This window comes from Micropterus salmoides, unplaced genomic scaffold (genome assembly GCF_014851395.1).
Source record: "Micropterus salmoides isolate LMB-PRFRI ecotype aquatic unplaced genomic scaffold, ASM1485139v1 Ms_hic_scaffold_9, whole genome shotgun sequence".
NCBI lineage: Eukaryota > Metazoa > Chordata > Actinopteri > Centrarchiformes > Centrarchidae > Micropterus > Micropterus salmoides.
The window spans coordinates 2324044-2344556 of NW_024044681.1; the positions used below are offsets into that span (position 1 = coordinate 2324044).

The following is a 20513-nucleotide window of genomic DNA, read 5'->3' on the forward strand; positions in this document are numbered from 1 at the left end:
ACGGCTGCTGGAAAACACGAGATCTACCGGCCCGGAGACCTGAAACGAGGACGAGCCGCCACACGTGTCGTTAGTTTAGAGTTTGAAGTTCGTGGTGTGTTTGTGAGGGAAGGAAAGGACGAAGGAAAGGGGATGTGGGAGGGAGCAGATAGAGTGAGTAAGTTCATCCATCTAATTACTACGCAGCCTCGTGGACTCTTCTTCTGCTGCTGCTACCGTGATGATGGTGATGACCTCCGTGTGATGTCAGCAGGAGGGCTCTGCTTTTATTTATAAAGCTTTAGGAGGCTTCACAGCCGGAGCAGAAGGAGAGAGACTCTCCGGCAAATCTCCAGGACACCAGAGGAGCGAGTCTTCTCCTCAGAGGAGCGAGGAAAATATTTTACTCTTCAGTGGATTCATGATACTCAGGAGACGAGCTCTGAAACAGGTGAGTCCCACGAGCAGGGTAAACAAATAAAAGGCTGTTTGTTTTGTTGTTTACATCCTGGTGTGTGTGCACGGATACGAACCGTGAGGAAGAGGACGGTACTCTGTTCTTAAAATATCCGTCCTTTTTTTCCTTTTTAGGTGTTTTGTTTTCTTTAACTTTTTCAAAAATGTTTTTTCCAATTCCGTAAATTTTTTGCCTTTCTAAAAATATCCTGACTTTTTTCTCGAACGATTCGAACTTTTAAGGCAATTTTTTTTTGACATTATTCTCATAAATCTTTAACTTTATTCTCAAAATATTACAACTTGTTTCTTGTAGATATCACAACTTTTCTCTCATAACTTTTTAACTTTATTCTCATGAATCATTAACTTCTTTCCTGTAAATCTCTGACTTTAGTCTTTAAAATATCACAAACCTCTTTTCAAAACTTTTAACATTCATTCTCACTATTTGGCAGGGCAATCTTTTCACTTTCTTCCCATTAATGTTTGACTTTTTATCAAAATATTACAACTTGTTTCTTGTAGATATCACAACTCTTTTCTCATAACTTTTTAACTTTATTCTCATGAATCTTTAACTTGTTTTTTGTAGTTTATCCTTGTTTACTTTTTTAAATTTTACAACTCTTTTCTCATAACCTTCACGTTTTTGGCAGGGCAAACTTTTGACTTTATTCTCGTAAATCTTTAACTTTATTGTCAAAATAATAAAACTTTGATATTAGAAGTTCCTTGTAAATATCAAAACTTTCCTCTCATAACTTTTTAACTTTATTCTTAAAAAATGTTTACTTATTTCTTGTAAATCTCTGACTGGACTCTTTTTCAAACTTTTTGAAAAATGTATTTTTACTTGTTTTAGTATAAGTAAAGTACAAGTACCTCAAATTTGTACAGTACAGTACTTGAGTAAATGTACTTACTGTCTAATGAGTTTGCTGGCAGCGCGGCGCTAACCATAATCAGATCTAATTAAGCGCAGGGATGTAATTGCCTTAGTGGGACCCAAGAGTGACACACCAGCAGATTATGTACACCCATCAGGGGACATCTGCAGAAGTCGCCCAGAAACGCAGACTGCAGGCGCCTCGTTCCTGCGCTTCACGCCGCGCTAACATGGAGCTTTAATCCAAACGGCTTCAGGAATGAAGATGACTTTTGCTTTTGCTGTTTGATATGATTTGTATGAGATGTTGTTTGTAACTCGCTGGCTCCTTCTGATGTGACGGCACGTTGATGAAAACCGTGTCTGTCAACATTCAGTCACTGAAAAATATTCTTATATTTTCTATATAATATTCTAAAATTAAGGATTATGTTAAATTCATAGTATGGGCGATATAGTTACTATATGCATTATGATTTAATATGTAGTTCACCACTAGGCCTAATATTAAGTCCTTACAGCTGTTTCATTTTTCTGGGGGGGTTTATTCATTAAATCCTTGTTTTTCTTTAATGTAAAAACAGATTCAGATCAGTTTCTCCTGTAGATCAACTTATTTAACATCATCGTCTTCCCTCCTCTTTGTGTCTTTGTTTGGGGAAGTGACCTCTTTAAATGTGGCTCCTTTTCACCTCAATGAGAAGTGAATTCATTGTAATTCAGTTAGAAACTCCTGGACTTTAACAGCTCCTGTGTTTCAGCAGCTTTTTCTGCTCATGTTCAAAACTTTCTGCAGAATCTCTCCCACAGATCTGTGTTCTCTGACAGCTCCAGAGAAAATAACGTCATCATTTAATGAGAATCTTTGAATCTTTGAATTCTCTGCTAGTAGTTTCCCCTTCAGCTCACAGTCCCTAACAGAGCAAGGCTGCTTCAGTTTTTAGATGTTTACATTGTAAAACCAGTTAGTTACCACACAACTGGCGGGTTCACTTGATTCCTGTCACAGGGCGGAGTTGATTCACTCTACAGTCTCCATGCTGCACTAACAATAGACCTCCGGAGACATAAATCTGACGCACGTACAGTTTGGCTGTATTATTTGTGTCCCCTTCAAAAATTGCTCTTGACAAACTTATGTTTATTACCCCCCCAAACTGCACACCTTGACCTTTTAATTCATGTCAATTTTCTGTTCTGATTTAAACAAGTCTGAAGTCAAATTACTGAGAAGGCACCAATCAGAGGCAGCGTTTTTATGATGTAGACTTCTCACAAAGTATTAGTATTTTTAAACTACAAAATACAAAACACTTAAGTATTTTGATACCCAGTATGAAGCAACTTTTATCAGCTACAAATGTCAAAATCTAGTTTTTTAAATATATGTATCCTAAATATTGCCCAACCCTGTTTACATGTCACACGGCCCAATCTGCACATGAAGCGACCCTAAACGGGGTCCCATGCCCGAGCTTGTGACTCCGTGTTTTTGTGGGCTGCACTTTTCATGTTTATGTCAGCTGGTCACGGGGTCAGGCCGGGGAGCAGAAAAACCTCTGAGAATATGTCTGCTGCAGCTTTCAGTGCAGAGAGTTACTGTTTGTGGTCGGCGGTGGAGCAGCATGTGCTCCTGCGGTGGGCGTGTTGTTTAATGCGAGTGAGTAAAACAAGAGGGAGGGAGGGAGAAGGAGTTTCTGTCCATCACAAGAAAAACCCAAAAATGTACATTCCTGGATTCTTGCGTCAAAATGTGTCGCCACCGAGTGAAGCCGGGGAGGAGGAGGGTCGAAGGTAAGCCAGAGGTTAAAATGAGAGAGAGGAAGGCCACCCCTGAGAGGGGAATGAGCGAGACGTCTCATGGTCTCTTCATCATCCCTCAATCATCATCATCCATCATCCTGCCCCCCCCACTCCCGCCGCCGCCTCTCCTCCCCTCTGCTCGCACTTTTCCATCATTTTGAAGCCCGGCCTCCATCCTGATTTACTGCGAGTCACACAGCTGCTGCACAAACCGCCATTAAACGGAGTCTGAGGTCACTTTGTTTCACAGAAACTCTTCATTTAGACCCTAAACTTTAAATCGTTACACTCGCCTTATTCACAGGAAGGTGGAGCGCTCACAAACGTGAGGAGCTTCAACGGGTCAAACGTCTTATCAAACCAAAGTACAAACCTTTGGTGTTGCTTCTCGTCAGACCCTTGTGAAGTCTGTCAGACTGCGTTTCATGTTTTTTAGCTGCGTTCTACATGGATATTTGTTACATGGCTACGGCTGGACAATACGGCCAAAAATGTTAACACGATAAAAAGTTTCATATCTTTCGAGATGATAAATTATTTTATTCAAGTTTAAAGGCTGATTTTTGCTTCTGAGTGAAAGTGGAAAAAACTTGATGGTTAATTGAGGTTTTAAACTTTTCTTTACGGGCGACACTTGAGGCCAAACCGTGGGTCACTTCACAAATCTGAGGTAGAACATTCAAAATACTTTGTCAACAATTATGCACGAGTAAAATTCAGTAAAAGCTTTTTTCAGTCCTTATTCCTCAACAAAATAAACATCTTAATAAAACAATTAAGTCCATTTATTGAATATTTATTGAACATTTTGATATATCCTCTCCGCCGTGGTGCCTGGACCAGTTGATGAAATGATAACAGCCTTTAAAACAGCCGCACCAAATCCACTGAAAAAACACTCGTAAAGTTACTCACCAATCTGAAAGGCATCCGACGAGCCTTTTTCTTATTTCTTAAGTCTTTTTTCTTATTTGCGACCCTCTCCTCCGGTTCTTTTCTCTCTTGTCTCTTCCTGAAACAGCTTTTATGTGTGGACGGCATGGCTGCTGGCTTGCACGTGTGCTCTGCTGGTCTACTGATCAGATTTTACATTTCACCTGGTTTCTGGAGTCTTGTCACATGATCAAATAGAAGTTTAAGATTGGGCATTAATTTACATATTACCCAGCAATCGTCACTGCATTTGTGGGCTATGTGACACGAATACCAAAGAAAATAAAACTAAATTCATTCAGTTGAATCTGTGGAATCAGTTATTTTATTATTATTATTTTACTGTATACCTTATAGCATACTGCTTGCTGCAGACTGCACTGTCTATACCTACGGCCCTGGCCTTAACCTAGAGCAACAAAGCTATGTGACGTTTAGACTCCACTGCTTCGTCAGATTGGAATCCCCTCCTACTCATGAGTTGTAAGACTCAACCTTGCCAGATTCCCAGAGAACACAGATATATGCTAACCTGACGCCTGAGCCGTCTGCCTTATCAGTCTTACGGTTGTCTCCCTAACAAGGACAGTTTTGTGAGATGAATAACCGGAGCTGGAAGGTCACTTGTGGGGTCAGCTAATGAGTCCAAGCTAGACCTGTCTTACGTCTCCCTGTTACATCAAATAAGCCCCCTAAGACAGAACAGCAAAACCTCACGTTGGTGAAGCCGGAACAAGACAAGCAATTAATAAATGGTCAAAAATAGCTGCAGATTCATCAACTAATAGGCTGATCCATGATGATGTAAGGATTTTGATCTTTTTAAAAGGTTTGTTTGTTTTTAAAGGGATCTGGGGAGGCTGACCTGACGGGGTGTGCAGCACGGCGGTGTGGTGGTGGGGGGGTAACAGTACGTACCTTTGTTTTGTGTATGTCGAGCTCTGCCAAGACGCAGCAATTTTCTAAGAATCTGAAACAGCTTTCCTGGCTCGGACCCCACATGCTGCCGGCAGCCAGGAAAATCCTTTTTTTCCCCTTGTACCTGTTTACCTGCAGGTAAAGTAGCTTTCACAGTGCGCTGCACAAGCTGGGCGTCGGAGGAGGTGGAGGGGGGGGTGGAGGACAGGTAGTCTTCCTCACCGCTGATCCCAGACACTCTTCCTTTTGTTCTGGTGGATTAAAACTCTGCCTGGACTTTGTGTTCCCGAATCGAGTCCAACTGGAGGAGCTCGTAAACTGGAAGGAACTTGACTAATTTGCAGACAAACTGGGGGGAAAACTGCTCCCATGATTCTCCCTGGCACCAATCAATTCACCATTCACCATCAAAATGGTGACTTTAATGCACCAAACGATGACTTGGAAAGGAACAATGGGTTCTGTTTATGATCCGTAATGAATGAAAAGAGCAGCAGGAAGGTTTGTTGCATCACCACATCCAGAGCTCGTGTTGGCAGCCTGCGTATTTAACAAATAATGTGTTCATTGTGTGCTTTTTATGTTCATGCACTGACCTTTACAGTGGAGCTGCTATTTCTGGGTAAAAAAAAAAAAAAATCAAGGACGCATCAATAGACTGCAGTCGCCAAGGCTGAATGTTTGAGATAATTGAGTAAATTGAAAACAGCCTGCCTAAACTCAGCCAGTCGACTTAGTGTTGAGTCAGAGAACAAACTGTAGGGAAGCCCTGATAAATATCTACATCCATTCATAGGATTTCCCCCCAGAAGAAAAGTCATCTTTTCTCTTCCGGGCATTTGAAAGACCTCTTTCGAGGAGCGCTGCCCGTCTGAAACCCCCGGAGGCCGCCTGTAACGTTAGCTAAACATTTTGTTAGCGCACGCTGGGCTAACCCTCGGACTCTCATGCTGCCCTTTATGCTTTATGTGTGTCCACACTCAGCTTAAGGCAGAGGGGAGGTTACACTGATTATCATTGCTAACCTTACTCTCACTTCTCGCCGCCCTGCCCCTTCTGAAACAGTGACGGTCTGCCTGTTTAGCTAATTTTAGAATTAAATCCTCTTTATTGGAACAATCAACAGCTCCAGGATTTCGTGGGTCTTTTTTTGTGATTGTTGCGGCCTAAAATGTCTCATTTTACGGAAGTAAAAAAAAAAAAAAAGTTGCTAAGTTTTTGGTCCTTTTATTATTATTTTTTTTTTGCAGTGAAAACTGATTGGTCGAAATTGCAAGTTGCGCTTAATTCACAGGGATTTGTTGAATTTGTGTTAATTGCTGTGATCATCCTGGAGGGACTGGAACAGTAATTAACCTCATTAGTCAACGATCAGGCTCAAAACGGATGACGCTGTACATTTTGGCACTTTCAGCGGCAGAAGCTGGAAATTTCCCCCATTTATTCATTATGTTCTGTGATCTATTCCAGCCTTTCCCTTCAGGTGCTAACTATGTTTTTTTGTGGTACACACAGGCTGTATTGGAAACCTCCGACAAATACTGCAGTATGTACTGATGTGGCCTAAATGGAGGATTCAGTATGCAAACAAAAGACCAGCCTACCTCACGTACTGTGTCCTAAAACTGTGTCAAAATCTTTACTTAATCAGTCAACATCGCTGCGTCCGCGGTGGACAAGCAGGAAGACGCCCGCTCTGTCCCTGATAGAAGAAATACAACTCTATCACATTTAGACTCTGTATGTTGTGTTGCTCGCTGACAGGTTAACGTTGCTGTCTTTTCAATTTAAACAATTTATAATAAACAATTTAAACAATTAAGAGGCTTAATATGCGGGTAGTAGGACGAACGCAGCTCCTCACACAAGATTAATTTAGAAACTTCTACTTAAAATAAAAAATAAATCCATATTACAGTTTTGTACTGTGTACTCTTATTAAACGCAGTATGTAGTGCATACTGCGTACAGTACAGTAATATCCATCAAGGCTGTTGTTTCTAAACATGCTTTGACCTCAGCATGAACATAGTACTGGCATATAAAAATCGTACAAGTACCCATAATTCTCCAGAAGTGAAATGTTGATGCCGTTTGCTCGTGCAAACATTTTTCCCCCCACAACTGATTTTCACACAGATGTCAGCGGTAAGACCCTCTGTGTGTGAGTGTTGGGCCGGTTTTCTCTCTCGGAGTTCTGTTTTTAATTGTCGGAGGCGACAGCTGGAACACATTGCTGATATTTCAACACGTGTCAGTCAGAGCGGTGGAGGGGAATGGCGCTGCTGCCCGCAGTGTTTGTCTGACTTACTGCTGTTTGCTCTCTAGAACGCAGCGAAGGCGTGGAGGTTAACTCAGGAAACTCCTGAAGCCGCCATGCGCGCATTTTTAACATGATTACTTTTCTAATTAACTCTGATAAAGTTTTTTTACTAACAGAATGGGACTTTTCTGATGAGAGTCAGTTCTTCATCTTGTATTTGTAGTGAGTCCATTGTCTTATATGGAGAAACAAAACATTCACACAGATTCCCTTAGCGTGCATGCTGCCAGAGCAATTTTCTGTGACTTAACTTTGCAATTACAATAGGGCTGCTACCAACGATTGTAAATATTTTCCTTATCGATTAATCTGTCGCTTATTTTCTTGACTAATCAATTAGTCTTTAGGTACGGAAAATCAAATCAATCAGTGTCTCCCAAAGCCCAAGGTGACGTCCTCAAATGTCTTGTTCTGTCCACAACCCAAATAAATTCAGTTTACTGTCACAGAGGAGCAAAGGACGCTGGAATCAGAGAATTTGGACACTGGTTATCATAATTGTTGATGATTAATTTAATACTTGACAACTATTAATTGACTAATCATTGCAGCTCTAATTTACAACCAAAACTTATGAAATAGAGACAGTGACGAGAGAAAGTCACAACAAAAATTTGGCGAGTGCAGTTTGCAAAATGAAATAAATCCAGCAAATGTCCTGTGATCGAATGCCAACGTATCGCATTATTTCGCTATTTGCTTTTAGTAGGAGTCACCAAAGTCACGAATTTTCAAATCTTACACATAGTGGGCAGCCCCGCCCTAAAGCCTCCCCTGCTTCCTGGTCTCTGTTCCTCTAAATGGGACCATAATTTACTAAATGAACATCATGCTGTGTTGAAGAAGACTTGAAACTAGCGACTGAGACCAGAAACTCATCTGGAAAGTGTTTACTGAGGGAATAAATCAGCTGACAAATAGAAACATTTTCTCATAGACTTCTATACAATCACACTTCTTTCTGCAGCCGCTGGAGTCGCCCCCTGCTGGCTGCTGGAGAGGACGCAGGTTTAAGTTACTTCTGCACTGGCCTCACTTTGCAGACCAGAACCAACATAATGAAGACTTTTATTTATTATTGTTTAAGTAGTATTGGGTGCTGTGTGACTGAGATGACCGGGTTTACGTATCATGATGTAGATCTGTACCACAGTGATGGACAGACTGGGAGAAAATCCTGCTTCCTGTTTAATTGCCAAGGCTTCAGCTGTATTTTGTGCTCTTTTATTTCATCAGGCTAATAAATGCAGCCCAGTACGAGAGGTTACATAAGAGCGAACTGAGCCACAGAGCAGCGACAGCTTTGGTGGTCTGAAGCTGTTTGATCCACAAACACAAGGAATGTTTCCACCCAGAGCCGGACTTAACGCGATCAGATCAGATTAGATTCCTGTAATCGAATGTTAGGATCTGCGTGGGAGCGTCGGATGGAAATAAAAGTATTAAAGAACATGAGAATGAGGTTAAAGAGGATAACAGTTAATTACAGCAAGGAGAGAGCAAACTGACATCAGCGCTAATGTGTATCATGAACGCTTCACCTCATCTGATGTGCACATGGTAGACATTTCTTATCTTATACTTTATTGGTCCCTGAGGGGATATTTGTCTGTTCTCTGCATTTAATCCATCCTAATTAGGAGCAGTGGGCAGCCATTGATTGGTTCAGAGACGGGTCTGTGTTGGACTTGAACCCACGGACTGACCTAATGCTCACTCTGAGCTTATCATAGTGAAGATGGCAGTGTGCTTTAAATTAACTACGTCGACAACATTTAAAAGTAAATTGGGCGTGATTGTCGGAAAGTTACCAAACATTGTCGGATGTTTTATTTAGTTTCGCCTGAAATGACATCAAAGGTTTTCCAATATTTGGCTGCTGTTTGCAAAATTTATTTTGTATTTACTGATTTTCAAACTGAACTCGGCAGCTTTTTATAGAAGACAAGAGCAGCAAATGTTGTACTCTGAAAGGGGCGGAGCATAACCTGGACGTGGGAGGGTCTTATTTAAATTAGTTATTAAAGCCTGAAATGGGTATGGGTTGATCAGAAGTTGCTATATTTATTTGAAAACTATTTAGAGACTTAGAGCAATACATTTCATTGCAACACTAAGATGATATTTTTTTAATTATAAAGGTTCCTATATCAGGGTGTCTTAAAAGGTAATAAATCAATTCTGCGAAAATTGAGGCCATTAAAAAGTCTTAATCGCCTTTTAACAAGGTATTAAATTTTGAAGATATTTTTTTCAATGTGAAAATCCTGTTTGTTCAAAAGTTTGTTTGCTAAAAGTGCAGGTGAACGTATTTATTTATAATACATAGCCAAAAATACTAGACAGGCAGTGAGTAGCAACTGTACCGAGCGCCTATTTCACTCTTAAACGCTCCAAATAATAGATCTGTGCAAACCGGAAAATTATTTAAGAATACAACCGACCATAATCTCCCACCCCGCCGGACTCGCAATGCTAATCGTCCAAAACATAGTCGGAGTGGCGATCAGGAGTAACGGGATTAACCCGGTGGGCCGGCTGCCAGCAGCTGAATCAGTAAGACCGAAGACAACAGGGAGAATTCTAACGTTAGCTGGCTATTTAGCTAAATCGGTGCTTTTTATTGAAACAAATTCAACTTTTCATAAAGCCGATGCTCTCGTCAGTGTCAGTTTTTGTGAACAGATCAATCACAGCTTGGATGGAGCGGGATTAAAAAAAATCTTGATGTGCTGCAACAAACTTTAGAAATTTTGAACTCATTGTTCTGCATAAACGGTTCTGATTATTGACGAGTTAGTAGCCTGATCAAAATCAAGGTCAGAGACTCTCATGTAGCCTGGAGCATTTTTCTTGCACAAAGTTAATGAATAACATTTTTTAATTAATATTAAACTAGTGTTAAGTTATATTCTATTATATGAAATTATATTGAATATAGTAGCATAATGAATATATTAATATCAAACTTACAGTTTACTATTAAATTAACAATGTACTTTTAACTTAATGTTATACTAATACAGTCATTTAGACTAGAAATATATTTAAATTCCTTTAAAAACTCAAATGTCCCTCATAAAGTCCCTATCAGGGTGTTCAGAAATATCAAAATCATCAATACTTTATTGATCCATGCTAAACAAAGCATTAAAGACATAGAAATAATAAAAAGTTGGCAAGTAGAAAATATAAAAATATGAGTAGAAGTGTGGACAAACTGCACATGCAGTATTCCTACAGTATGTGACAGAATAGGTATGAATAAATAAAAATAGTGTGGATTATGTTGAGAGGATTTAAATCCATTTATTGTTAAATTAAAATTTGCAGTATTGGGACAGAATAAACCAAGACTTTGCACATTATTCAAGTAAAGAAAGTTGTACATGGTTGTTCACATGAAAAATGACAAAGGTAGTTTCAGAGTTCACCCGCTGCCTTGAGACGTAACCAAATGTCTGTGACCTCATGATCAGCTTGGTGTCAGGAGGCTGAGCGTTATACCTGAGACAGAACACCTGACTCTCAGGTCTTCAGTGGGCATGTAAAGGGCAGCGATGGCCCGGAGTCGAACCAGCTGTCACTGTGCATCACACAGCAAGAGCTTCAAACAGGAAATACCTCCGAGTCTTAACACGGCCATAAAGTCACCAGAAGAGACTTGTGCCATTCACTTTTCATAAACTTATATTCTAATAATAAACTAACACAAATGTCTGCCTGTAAAATTAAATTTGTGTCACTGAGATTTTGTTTTTTTAAAGTTTTTTTTTTAGTTTCTTTTTATATATATTTATTTTTTTATATTTTTTGTGTCTAGTATGTCTTACCAAAAGTCAGATCTTTGATCCAAAAATAGTTCTGCTAATTTTTGAATGTGCTCTTTTTACGGTCTGCTTGTTTTTAGACATTTAACATTGATTAATTTGTTACATAATAAAGGGATTTGTTGTAAAATGTTTATAGGGATCAGAAAAAGGTATTTTAGTATTTTAGTTTGTTTTTGTGTTGTCTTTATCATTATCATCTTCTTCAGAGTAATAACAGTAAACTTTATTTATGTATCACTTACATGCACAAAGTTCTTTATATTACAATCACAAAAAAACTTTAAAGAAAAATATTAACAGTTGTTTTTACAGTCAACATTAACATAAGGCCCACCAAGAGGACGGGCTGTTTTTTTTGGCACTAATCACCCCCCATAGTCTTTAAGCTGTGTTGTCTGAATTACTTGTAGTGTTTGTTTTGTCACATTCTTTTTTTTTGTGCATGTTTGCCTTTATGTCACCTTTGCTTTTGTTTTAAATTTCTTTTGTTTTCCTCCTTTTTTATAGATTTGTTTGCTTGTTGTCATTTTGTTTGTTTTTGTGGCTGACTAATCATAACTACGCGAAGTCGTCTCATTCTCTAAGCATGAATTTATTTTCTCAGCCTTGATCCTGAAATATTAAACACCAGACTCGTGATTGAAATAGACAAACCAGTGAACTATTTCTGGCACTAATTGACCTCCATAGCCCCGGCTGTGGTTTCAGGTCGACTCCCTGTGTGCTGCTCGAGTGCCACCTTCCTGCCGTTTCTTTTTACTATGTGAGTCCTCCACATTAGGTGGGCAGAGACATCATTAAGGGCCCTCCTCTTTGTTAAGACGTCCTCCCCTTCCCTTCGCCTCTGACCTTCTCAGGCAGCATGCAGCAAACGTTCCCATCAGATCGACCTGCAGCAGTCGCAGCAGCAGCAGCAGCAGCAGCAGCAGCAGCGCAGCCTCAGCTCGTCCCGCCGCTGGCTGCCCTGCCGTCACTCTAACGCTCACCTTTTAACCGCAGGACACCTGGAGGACTGCTGGAGCTGCAGCTGGACTTCTTCTTCTCCACTTAATGGAGTTTTTAAACTGAGGAACATAAATTAAAAAACTAAAAGACGAGAACTTGGATGTCTTTTGGCTCGTGGTTTATTTTTTTCTCTCTCTGTAAGGTGTCTTCACCTGGATTGTGTCTCCTGAGACGATCTTTACTTGTGGTGGAAAGTTTGAAAAAGGACATAAGTGAATTTCTTTCTGTTTATCTTTTTTTCCGTGCTGGAAAGACACTGCTGTGGGAAAGTAAGTCCCCCCCCCCCCCATCCTCCTCTCCTCTCCCATTAACTCGTCTTTTGTTTTGGTTTGTTTAATTTCAGCTTTGTTGTGGTTCTGAAACATGCAGGACCGGTTTCTGCAGCCGCCTGGTCTCGTCTGCAGATTGTGAAGTGAAGACGGGTTAATCTTAGACACAGATGCTGCAGGATGAAACGGTTCAGGTATAAAAGGACGAGTTTTCAGCTGTTTGTTTGTTTCTTTACAGAAAGAAGATGTTCTGCTCCAGGAGAGTCCTGCAGCAGTGGTGCTTCGCTCTCTTCCTCCTCTGCTCCCCGGTGCCGCACTTTGGACGGCCAATTGATGCCCTGAGCAGCAGAATGTGAGTTTGCATTTTATTTTTTTGCACACTTTTCCCTCTCTTTCCACTTAAAACCATCAGCCTGTGTTCCTCAATCAAGCTCGGGGGAGCTGAAAAAGCTCTAAGAAACTCCCAGATAGTGTTTTTTTCTCCGATATTTGCGCATTTATTTTCATTTATTTTCCAGCTCCCACCCTCCTCCTCCTACACGGTGGGCGAGCAAAGATGGAAAAAGTGTTCATTTGTGAAATGTGCCGGCAGCTGTTTAGTTAGCCGTCGCCCACCTGTGTGTTTACCTAAAGCAGAAACCGTCCCAGTGAGATAAACTCCCAGCAGCTCCGGCTGAAACCCTCGCCGCCCCAGAGGGGTTGTTCCTCCTGAGCGTTCAGATCTCTGTCCCGGCAGAACACATCTGCATGTTGGTGTCCGTCCCTGCGAAGGAGGGAAATGAATAATGCTGATGTTCGGCTCGGCTGAGGACCAAACCAAAGCTGCTGCTCCTGCTGAGGCGTTCGATGCCAAGCAGAATAAACGTTCTTTCAAGTTGTTAGGCCAGAATGTTAAACACACTCTGAGAGCCTTGGAAAGATCATATCGCTGAGACGGTTTTTGGACGTAATCAGGTTTTAATGAAACAGTGGGAAGATGCTCTGAAGGCAGGCAGGTTTTCTGGATTTCTGTAACTCTTGAAACAATCTGTAAGCAGGATTTTCTGTAAGCGTCTGGCCTCGCTGACTGACGTCTCGGGGGAGAGAGATCACATCTGAAATGCATTTTGGTGGCGGCAGTTGCAGTTTTGAGCCCGGCTGCTGAAGGAAGAGAGTCAAGTCTTTAAAGTGATTCAGCCCGCGTGTCGTCCAGGTTTACGTTAACGCTTTCCACATTCGGGACAGGAGACGTTTCTCTCAGCGTTGGGGGGGGGCTGTTATGCTTGTGTCAGGGGAAATGGAGCTGCACCCGTTGTATGATATGCACTTAATAGGATTTCAGGACGGGGTTAACGCCGCCGGAGTGGAAAAGAAAACACGGGCGCGATGAAAACCGTGAGGTAGAAATCACACGGCGGTGGAAGCTCACCGACCTCTGACCCTCCTTCACCCGCCGCTGTGGCCTTCCATCAGAAAAAGGCTTGTAGGCTTTCGGAAATTAGATTTAGTTTGAATTTGGCACAGAGGAGACGTTAGAGAGGGTGGTCCCGAACGATTTTGGCTCCCAAAGTTTTTGGGTTAAAAATCCAGTGAACACATGTTTCTAATACGAACAGAGCTGCAACGATTAATCCATTACATAATTAGTAAATCTAAAGAAAATACACTGACTGCTGTTTTGATATTTTAATAGTTTAAACTCTGATGTGAGGATTTGCTGCTTTTCATCTGAGTGAACTGAATATTTGGGGTTTTGGTTGGTTAAACACAACAAGACATTTGAAGATATTTTAAGATAGTAAATTTTATATTTTTAATGTCATTCCAAGCATATAACTGGCAGATTAATCGCTAATGAAATTTTAGTTGCAGCCTTAATTTTTGTGCCGCCTGAATTTTGGTTCAGATTCTGAACAAAACGTTGATCTAATCAGCTCTCTGAGCTGAACTTTTAAATCAGGAGCTCTGATCAAAGAATAAGTGAGAGCGATTTGGAATCAGACGTTTTTCTCCTCAAATGTTTATTTTGAATATTTTTTCAGAAGCTTGAACCTGGAAAGTCCACAGAGTCGCATTACTGCTGCGCCATGGTTTTGTTCCGTCCTCTGCCGGGCGTCAACTTCCACGTCTTGGCCTTTTGTTAATTTGTCCTTTTTGTTCTTCTCTCCCAGTTTCGTGCCGGTGTTTGGGCGTTAGGCCTGATTTTGATGACTTGTTTAGATTTGTTTATTTGGCAATTAGCGCTCGCTTTTTCTGCTTCCACTATAATTAAGTAGACTACATATTTAAATGTTTTCTGTTTTTGTCCGTCTGCACAGGGTGTTTTATTCTGAAAATTAACCGGGTTCTTTATTCTGTGTCTGACTTCCTGCCCGGTTTGATCTGCTCTGTGCAGCTTGACGCGGCTTCCGTCAAAAGTGATGGCCGGGGTTTCTCAGGAGCGTCTGGCTCCGTAGCTCAGGGGTTAGAGCACTGGTCTTGTAAACCAGGGGTCGTGAGTTCAAATCTCGCCGGGGCCTTCAGCTGTTTTAAGTAATGACTCCCAGGATGTTAAAAAAATTCAATCTCAGTTACAAACAATCTTAAATCACACTCATCAACTCCAGGTGGTGCTTATAAATGTGATCGTGTTTGACCAGTAGGTGGCGCTGCTGCAGAATCATGATGGATCTCAATGACGGAGAGTTCAGGTGTTTTTTTAACTTGGATTTCGCAAACGTCAGTCGGTGTTGAAGTGACTGGTAAGATGCGTCGGCCGTGAACTAAAAAATCTCTGCTGGAAACAAGGGAGAGGAGTTTGTTGTTGGCGAAGGAAAGCGCCGCCGCCGGCTGAAGCATCTACTTCACGGATTCAAACCTTTCTGTACCTACGAGTCATTTCAACACCAACAAATGTGTGTAAGGGTTTAAAATCACATAAATGATCTTTTAATATGATGAATACCAGAACCGTGCATCAGGCCAGGTCACTCTGTCAGGATTCGATGTCCGAGGCCTCGAGTTCGGGAACCGAAAAACATTTGAGTGCGAGCCAAAGCGGCGGCGGGAAATGACACGCTGCTGGTTTTTAGGAAACACACTCATTCTTTCATCCCTCTCCCACAGAGACAAACAATTAACATCAGGTAGGACGGGGAGCGTTGGCGCGCTGCCACCTCAGGATGTGTCAGGGCCATTTTCCTCCTCCTCACTTCTGGAAACTGTTTGATGTGAGCTTTATTAAAAAAGGTAAAACAGAGCTGGATCACTTTTCAAAGACGTGCGCTCCCCGGGAGTGTGTTTCTTTTCTCTTCAGGCCTGAGAGTTACAGGAAATATCTGTATGCATATAAACAAAAGCTGCTCTCAGGGGCTTCCTCTGCGTTTGGGAGGTGAGTTTTTGTTCAGGATATTTTTGTTATTATTATTATTCAGCTGAAAAATACACTCCCACCTTGCAGAAGGAAGAGAAATGATTCATTTTACTTCCTTTACTACTAGCTGCCTCCATAACAGAATCCAAATCAAACTGTAAATAATTTCTAAGGAGTTCTGTGGAGGTGCACGCCCTCCAGATAAAGCTGACCTCTCCAAAGGGAGGAGGAGGAGGGCATCATGGGAAACTGACAGCTGAAGGGCGGCGCTGAGCTCTAATCAGCCGTCGGTATCTCCCATTGAAGCCGGCGTGTTTGTGTGCTCAGACACCTGAAGTGTTTGGCCGGCGTTGGTGCTCGGCGGTTCCCAGGCTTCGGGCCGTGCCCCTCTGCCTCTCTGTTTGGATAAGAGTTAAGACTCTGAGTAACGTGACGCCGCGGCAAAGCAAAGCCCGAATCCTTCTAACAGGAGAGCCGGAGCTCCTCTTCTTCTGTCGAGTCATCTCTTCTTCTTTTGTCATGCCTTAAAGTCCAGTGTTGTTTCACTCTGTAGTTTGTATTTGTATTTCAGCTGCCAACGAGCAGGTCGGTGTCTGTTTTTCAGTTAGACAAAAGCATCTGCCAAATTAATTTAACACAAAGGGCAATCAACACGTCTCAGAAACACCACAAATTTCTATGAGGTTTGGTGTGAAGTTCAGCCAAGGGCTGAGTGTCTGCTTTTCTGCGCCGATAGCTCCACCGTGTGGACAGACAGCGTCACCATGTGGACGTTTCAGGGCCCGCTGAGCACAGGGCTCTATAGCTCAGGGGTTAGAGCACTGGTCTTGTAAACCAGGGGTCGCGAGTTCAAATCTCGCTGGGGCCTGTGTCAGCTTTTCCTTCAGGATGATCAAAGCTCGGTGTTGTTTCAGCGTGTGATACTGTAAGTACATGCAGAACTGCTGGCTGTAGGTCGCATGAAAGAAACATGATGAATAAGAATGAGGAAGTGAGCTGTTGCCAAAGGAACAAGTTTATTTGTTTTAGGTGCAGATTTTTCTGAGGATTATATATTTATTTTTGGCACATTAATATTTGATAGTTGAATGAGTTTGTCTTTGTAAACTAAAAGAAGTTGTGGCTCTTGTAGCTTCTTTCTCTTCTAAACCAGGAGTCACAAGTTCAAATCTCGCTGAGGCCAAAGAGTTTTCTTTCAGAATGTATACAATTCAGTATAAATTAAACTCTTGTACAATTACAAACAACCTCAGACACACGTACACACATCAAACTGTAAGTGATCCAAATAAATGATCCAAACTCTCTTGAGATTTTGCAGGATTCAGCGCAGTAGAGGTGAGATTGCCTGACAGGATTTGAGTATTTGCTCTCTTGAGTTCGGCCCCAAGTCTTTCTTTTTTTCCCCTTTCTTTCGGAGAGTTTGTGGCTCCAGTTGTTTTTTATCCCTCGGCGTCTGAGTGCCATGAATCTGTCAGTTAACTTCCATATTAATGAAAAGTGAAGGGCCAGAGGATTTGCTTAGCTCACAAGTGCCATGATCGTATTAATGAACAATCAGAAGGAAAGCTGGTATTTTTCTGTGAAAAGAGAAAACTCATCTGGACCTCCTCATGCAGGGTGGAGATCTTTGGTATCAGTTTTAACAACCCTGGAAACAGATCCAGCTCCTGCGGTTCGATGAATCATGTCTTTCACTGCATGGATGCAACAGGGAATTGTTGGAAAACTGCTGCTTTCATTCTTCTGCTTTCGCTGCCCTCTGCAGGTCAAACAAGAGATCTTCCAAATGCAAATTTCCACTTTTATGTACACTGACGGTCAAAGTCTGCAGGACGTGCCATATTTACGCACTTTTATCTCATTTATAATAATGCACTACTGTCTCTTTCAGCAGGAGAAGTGCTGCCATTTAAATGCATTTTTATTTAATTCCCTCCCGTCTCTAGGAGGTACAGATACTCGAAATATGTGAACATGAAAGACATTTATAATTGAAAGAAATATTCTGTGTGATTTTTTGCAGAAAACGGTCCGTGACTCACGCTCAGCTGATGCACGACAAAGGCCGGGCGCTGCAGGACTTTAAGCGCCGCATGTGGCTGCAGGAGCTTTTGGATGAAGTCCACACGGCGGAGATACGCGAACTCCCGGTCCGGACCACCGGCGGAGGCGGGAGCAGCAGCGGCGCAGGCGTCGGGCTCCCGGGTGTCAGCCTGGGCATCAACCTGAGCACCACCGGCAGCACCCTGCACTCCAAACCCCCCGGAGGGACCAAGAACCTCCCCATCAGCTTCAGGCTGGAGGAGGAGGAGGGCACCAACCTGCCGCAGGAGACCAACAAGTCTCAGACGTACAAAGACGGCGTGCTGAAAGCACCCGGCAAGAAGAAGAAGAAAGGGAGGTCCGGGAAGAGGCGGGAGGGAGAGAAGAGGAAGAGGAGGGCGCGTTCTTTGGGGTGGAGGCTGGAGGACGAACCCGGGAGTGGACTCCACCTGGAGTGGAGGTCTCTGCTCGGCCTGCAGAGGGCGCTGCTTTAAAACGCTGTCAGTCTCTGACAAAGGTGGGTCCTCGGCTCAGAGTCTGAGTTTTAAGAGAACAGGAATATCAGGGCTGTAGCCAGGAGTCTCTAACATGACCCCAGGTAAACAGGTCTAAATTAATTCCTTTGAATCTAACCGTTCCTGCAGAATCACTCACAGCAGAATCTGATTCCAGTTTGAGTCAGTATTTCTGGCCGTCGCTGACTTTCACTGACCTTTGATCAACCAAGAAGGTCTCTTGAGATCTAAATCTGTGTTTCATGAGAGGCGTGGCCGAAAGAAAAGACAAAAGCCTAAAAAGAAACTAACCAGCTCGGCAATAAAGTCCTTTTTCTCAGATAAACTTCCAGTAATGTGTAAGTTTCATCTTCGTGGTGTTTTCATGAGGGTAAAGTTTAATTTTTCAAACAGAATGTGTTTGTTTTAAAAGACGAGGTACAGGGATAAAACACACTGTCCATAACTTAAGACCTGCATGTTTTAGGTCTTTACATTTATCTAGAAATAAAAACAGAAACTTGCAGTTAAAATACAAACCCAATGCCAACACCCACCTACACCTGATGCTCCTTACCTGTGACCTGCAGAGGAGACAGAATAAATAAACTATCCTTCAGTTTCTGATCAATTTCTAATGAAACGGGTTGAAATCTAAGCTCAGCACTTCTTTAGTATTAAAGCCAGGTAATAAAATCTAAATTATAAAACTATTTAAAGTCATCGTAACATATTGTGTTTGAGTGAACTAGAGATTACTGAGCAAATATCCACTAAACTGGTTAGCTTAATGGATTCTTGTGAGTAGAATTATTGTATTACTCCAGCTTGAATAACGTTTATTGTATTAAATAACGTACATTTCTTAAACACTATTAATGTCCGTGTGTTTAATGTGAATGCTGATGCTTCTGTACTGAGCTAACCTGTGTCTCCGTCTTTGTCTTTCAGAAACCGCTGGACTGGACTCCTAAATACTCTCGTTACAGTCTTCTGTAATAGTGATTGTTTGGAAAGAAATTGGAAAATATTTATTGTCTGTAAATATTCTAAATATAGCAGAACAAATAGCAGAATATGATAAAAAAAAAAAACGTATTTGATGCTCTGTGAGGCAACAGATTTTAATCTTTGTGAATCCTTGCTTTTTTCTTTTTTATTCCAATTATGTCAGATTTTTTTTGGCGGTAATTTATTTTGTCTGAATGGTGTATTTATTTTGTAAATGTATCGAGGTGCTGCTGACCTTCTATATTTTTGTACCATATTGCACTTTAGATATATAAATATAAATATATATACCATTAATTTTGTTCATTGTTTTTGTGGTTGATTGAAATGAAGTAAAAACGACGGTCGTCACTCTGTGTTACCTTTCAGTTTGATTCTTGACCTTTTGCTCTGCTCAGATGTCCAGTTTTTTTTTGTTTGTTTGTTTCTTTGCTGCTGTTTCTTCAGATGTTTTGCGGCTCTGACTGAAGGTTTTTGTTGTCTCACTTCTGTGTTCGACCCTTCAGTGTTCTCCGGTTCGCCCGCTTTGCTTCTCAATGCCAAAGTTCACATTTGTACATAAACCAAACACGGCTCGATATTGTTGTTTTTTGGCACTTGCACTGAGATAAACACCCTGTACTGAACGGATTAAACATTTGACAGTATCCTCCTCGCAGTCTGCCCTGTCTTTGATGTCTGTCCTATTATTGGTAATAAGAATGCATGAATTCACAGTCGGGGGCTCTAAAGTCCTCATCTGCAGCTTCATCTGGTGGCGTCCCCCAAGGTTCTGTCTTGGGTCCTCTGTAAGTTGCCTCAACATCTTGCAAAAATGTCCATTTCCAATAAGTTCTTACACTCTAATGAAGATTGGATGGCAGATTATTTCCCATTAATCTCAAGCCAAGTTGTGGAATCGCTCGAGTCTTTTACTAAAAGCTGTATTCACTGATCTTTTGCCACCAAAGGGCAGAAAAACATACCTAAAAATTACCTTACAGGCTTCAAGCTAGAGCTGCAACAATTATCTGAGTAATTGTAAATAAATCGACCCACTCATCCGATGGGTGTTGGTTTACAGTTTCTATCTGAGACAGACTCTCGGCTCCTCTGTGGCTCTGAACATTAAACTTTCTGGAAGTCTGAGTCATGTTGGTTCAGAAACATGAAAGTTTCCACTGAAAGCTGGACTGAAGCATGTTTCCAACACAGACTGTAACACATCACTCAGCAGTTACTAA

At 41.6% G+C, this 20513-nt stretch overlaps 1 protein-coding gene and 2 non-coding genes across 3 annotated transcripts; all 3 read left to right on the forward strand.

The window, feature by feature from the left end:
- Window positions 1–12026: 12026 nt before the first annotated feature.
- pthlha (parathyroid hormone-like hormone a) lies at window positions 12027–19942 on the forward strand. The gene is made up of 4 exons (XM_038709471.1): window positions 12027–12408; window positions 12647–12760; window positions 17766–18302; window positions 19231–19942. Exons 2-3 carry the CDS (start codon window positions 12654–12656, stop codon window positions 18277–18279), a joined length of 621 nt encoding a protein of 206 aa, XP_038565399.1. The 5' UTR covers window positions 12027–12408; window positions 12647–12653; the 3' UTR covers window positions 18280–18302; window positions 19231–19942.
- On the forward strand, window positions 14834–14906 carry trnat-ugu. Its single transcript has one exon. It is a non-coding gene; the product is annotated as a tRNA-Thr (tRNA).
- On the forward strand, window positions 16535–16607 carry trnat-ugu. Its single transcript has one exon. It is a non-coding gene; the product is annotated as a tRNA-Thr (tRNA).
- Window positions 19943–20513: the final 571 nt, after the last annotated feature.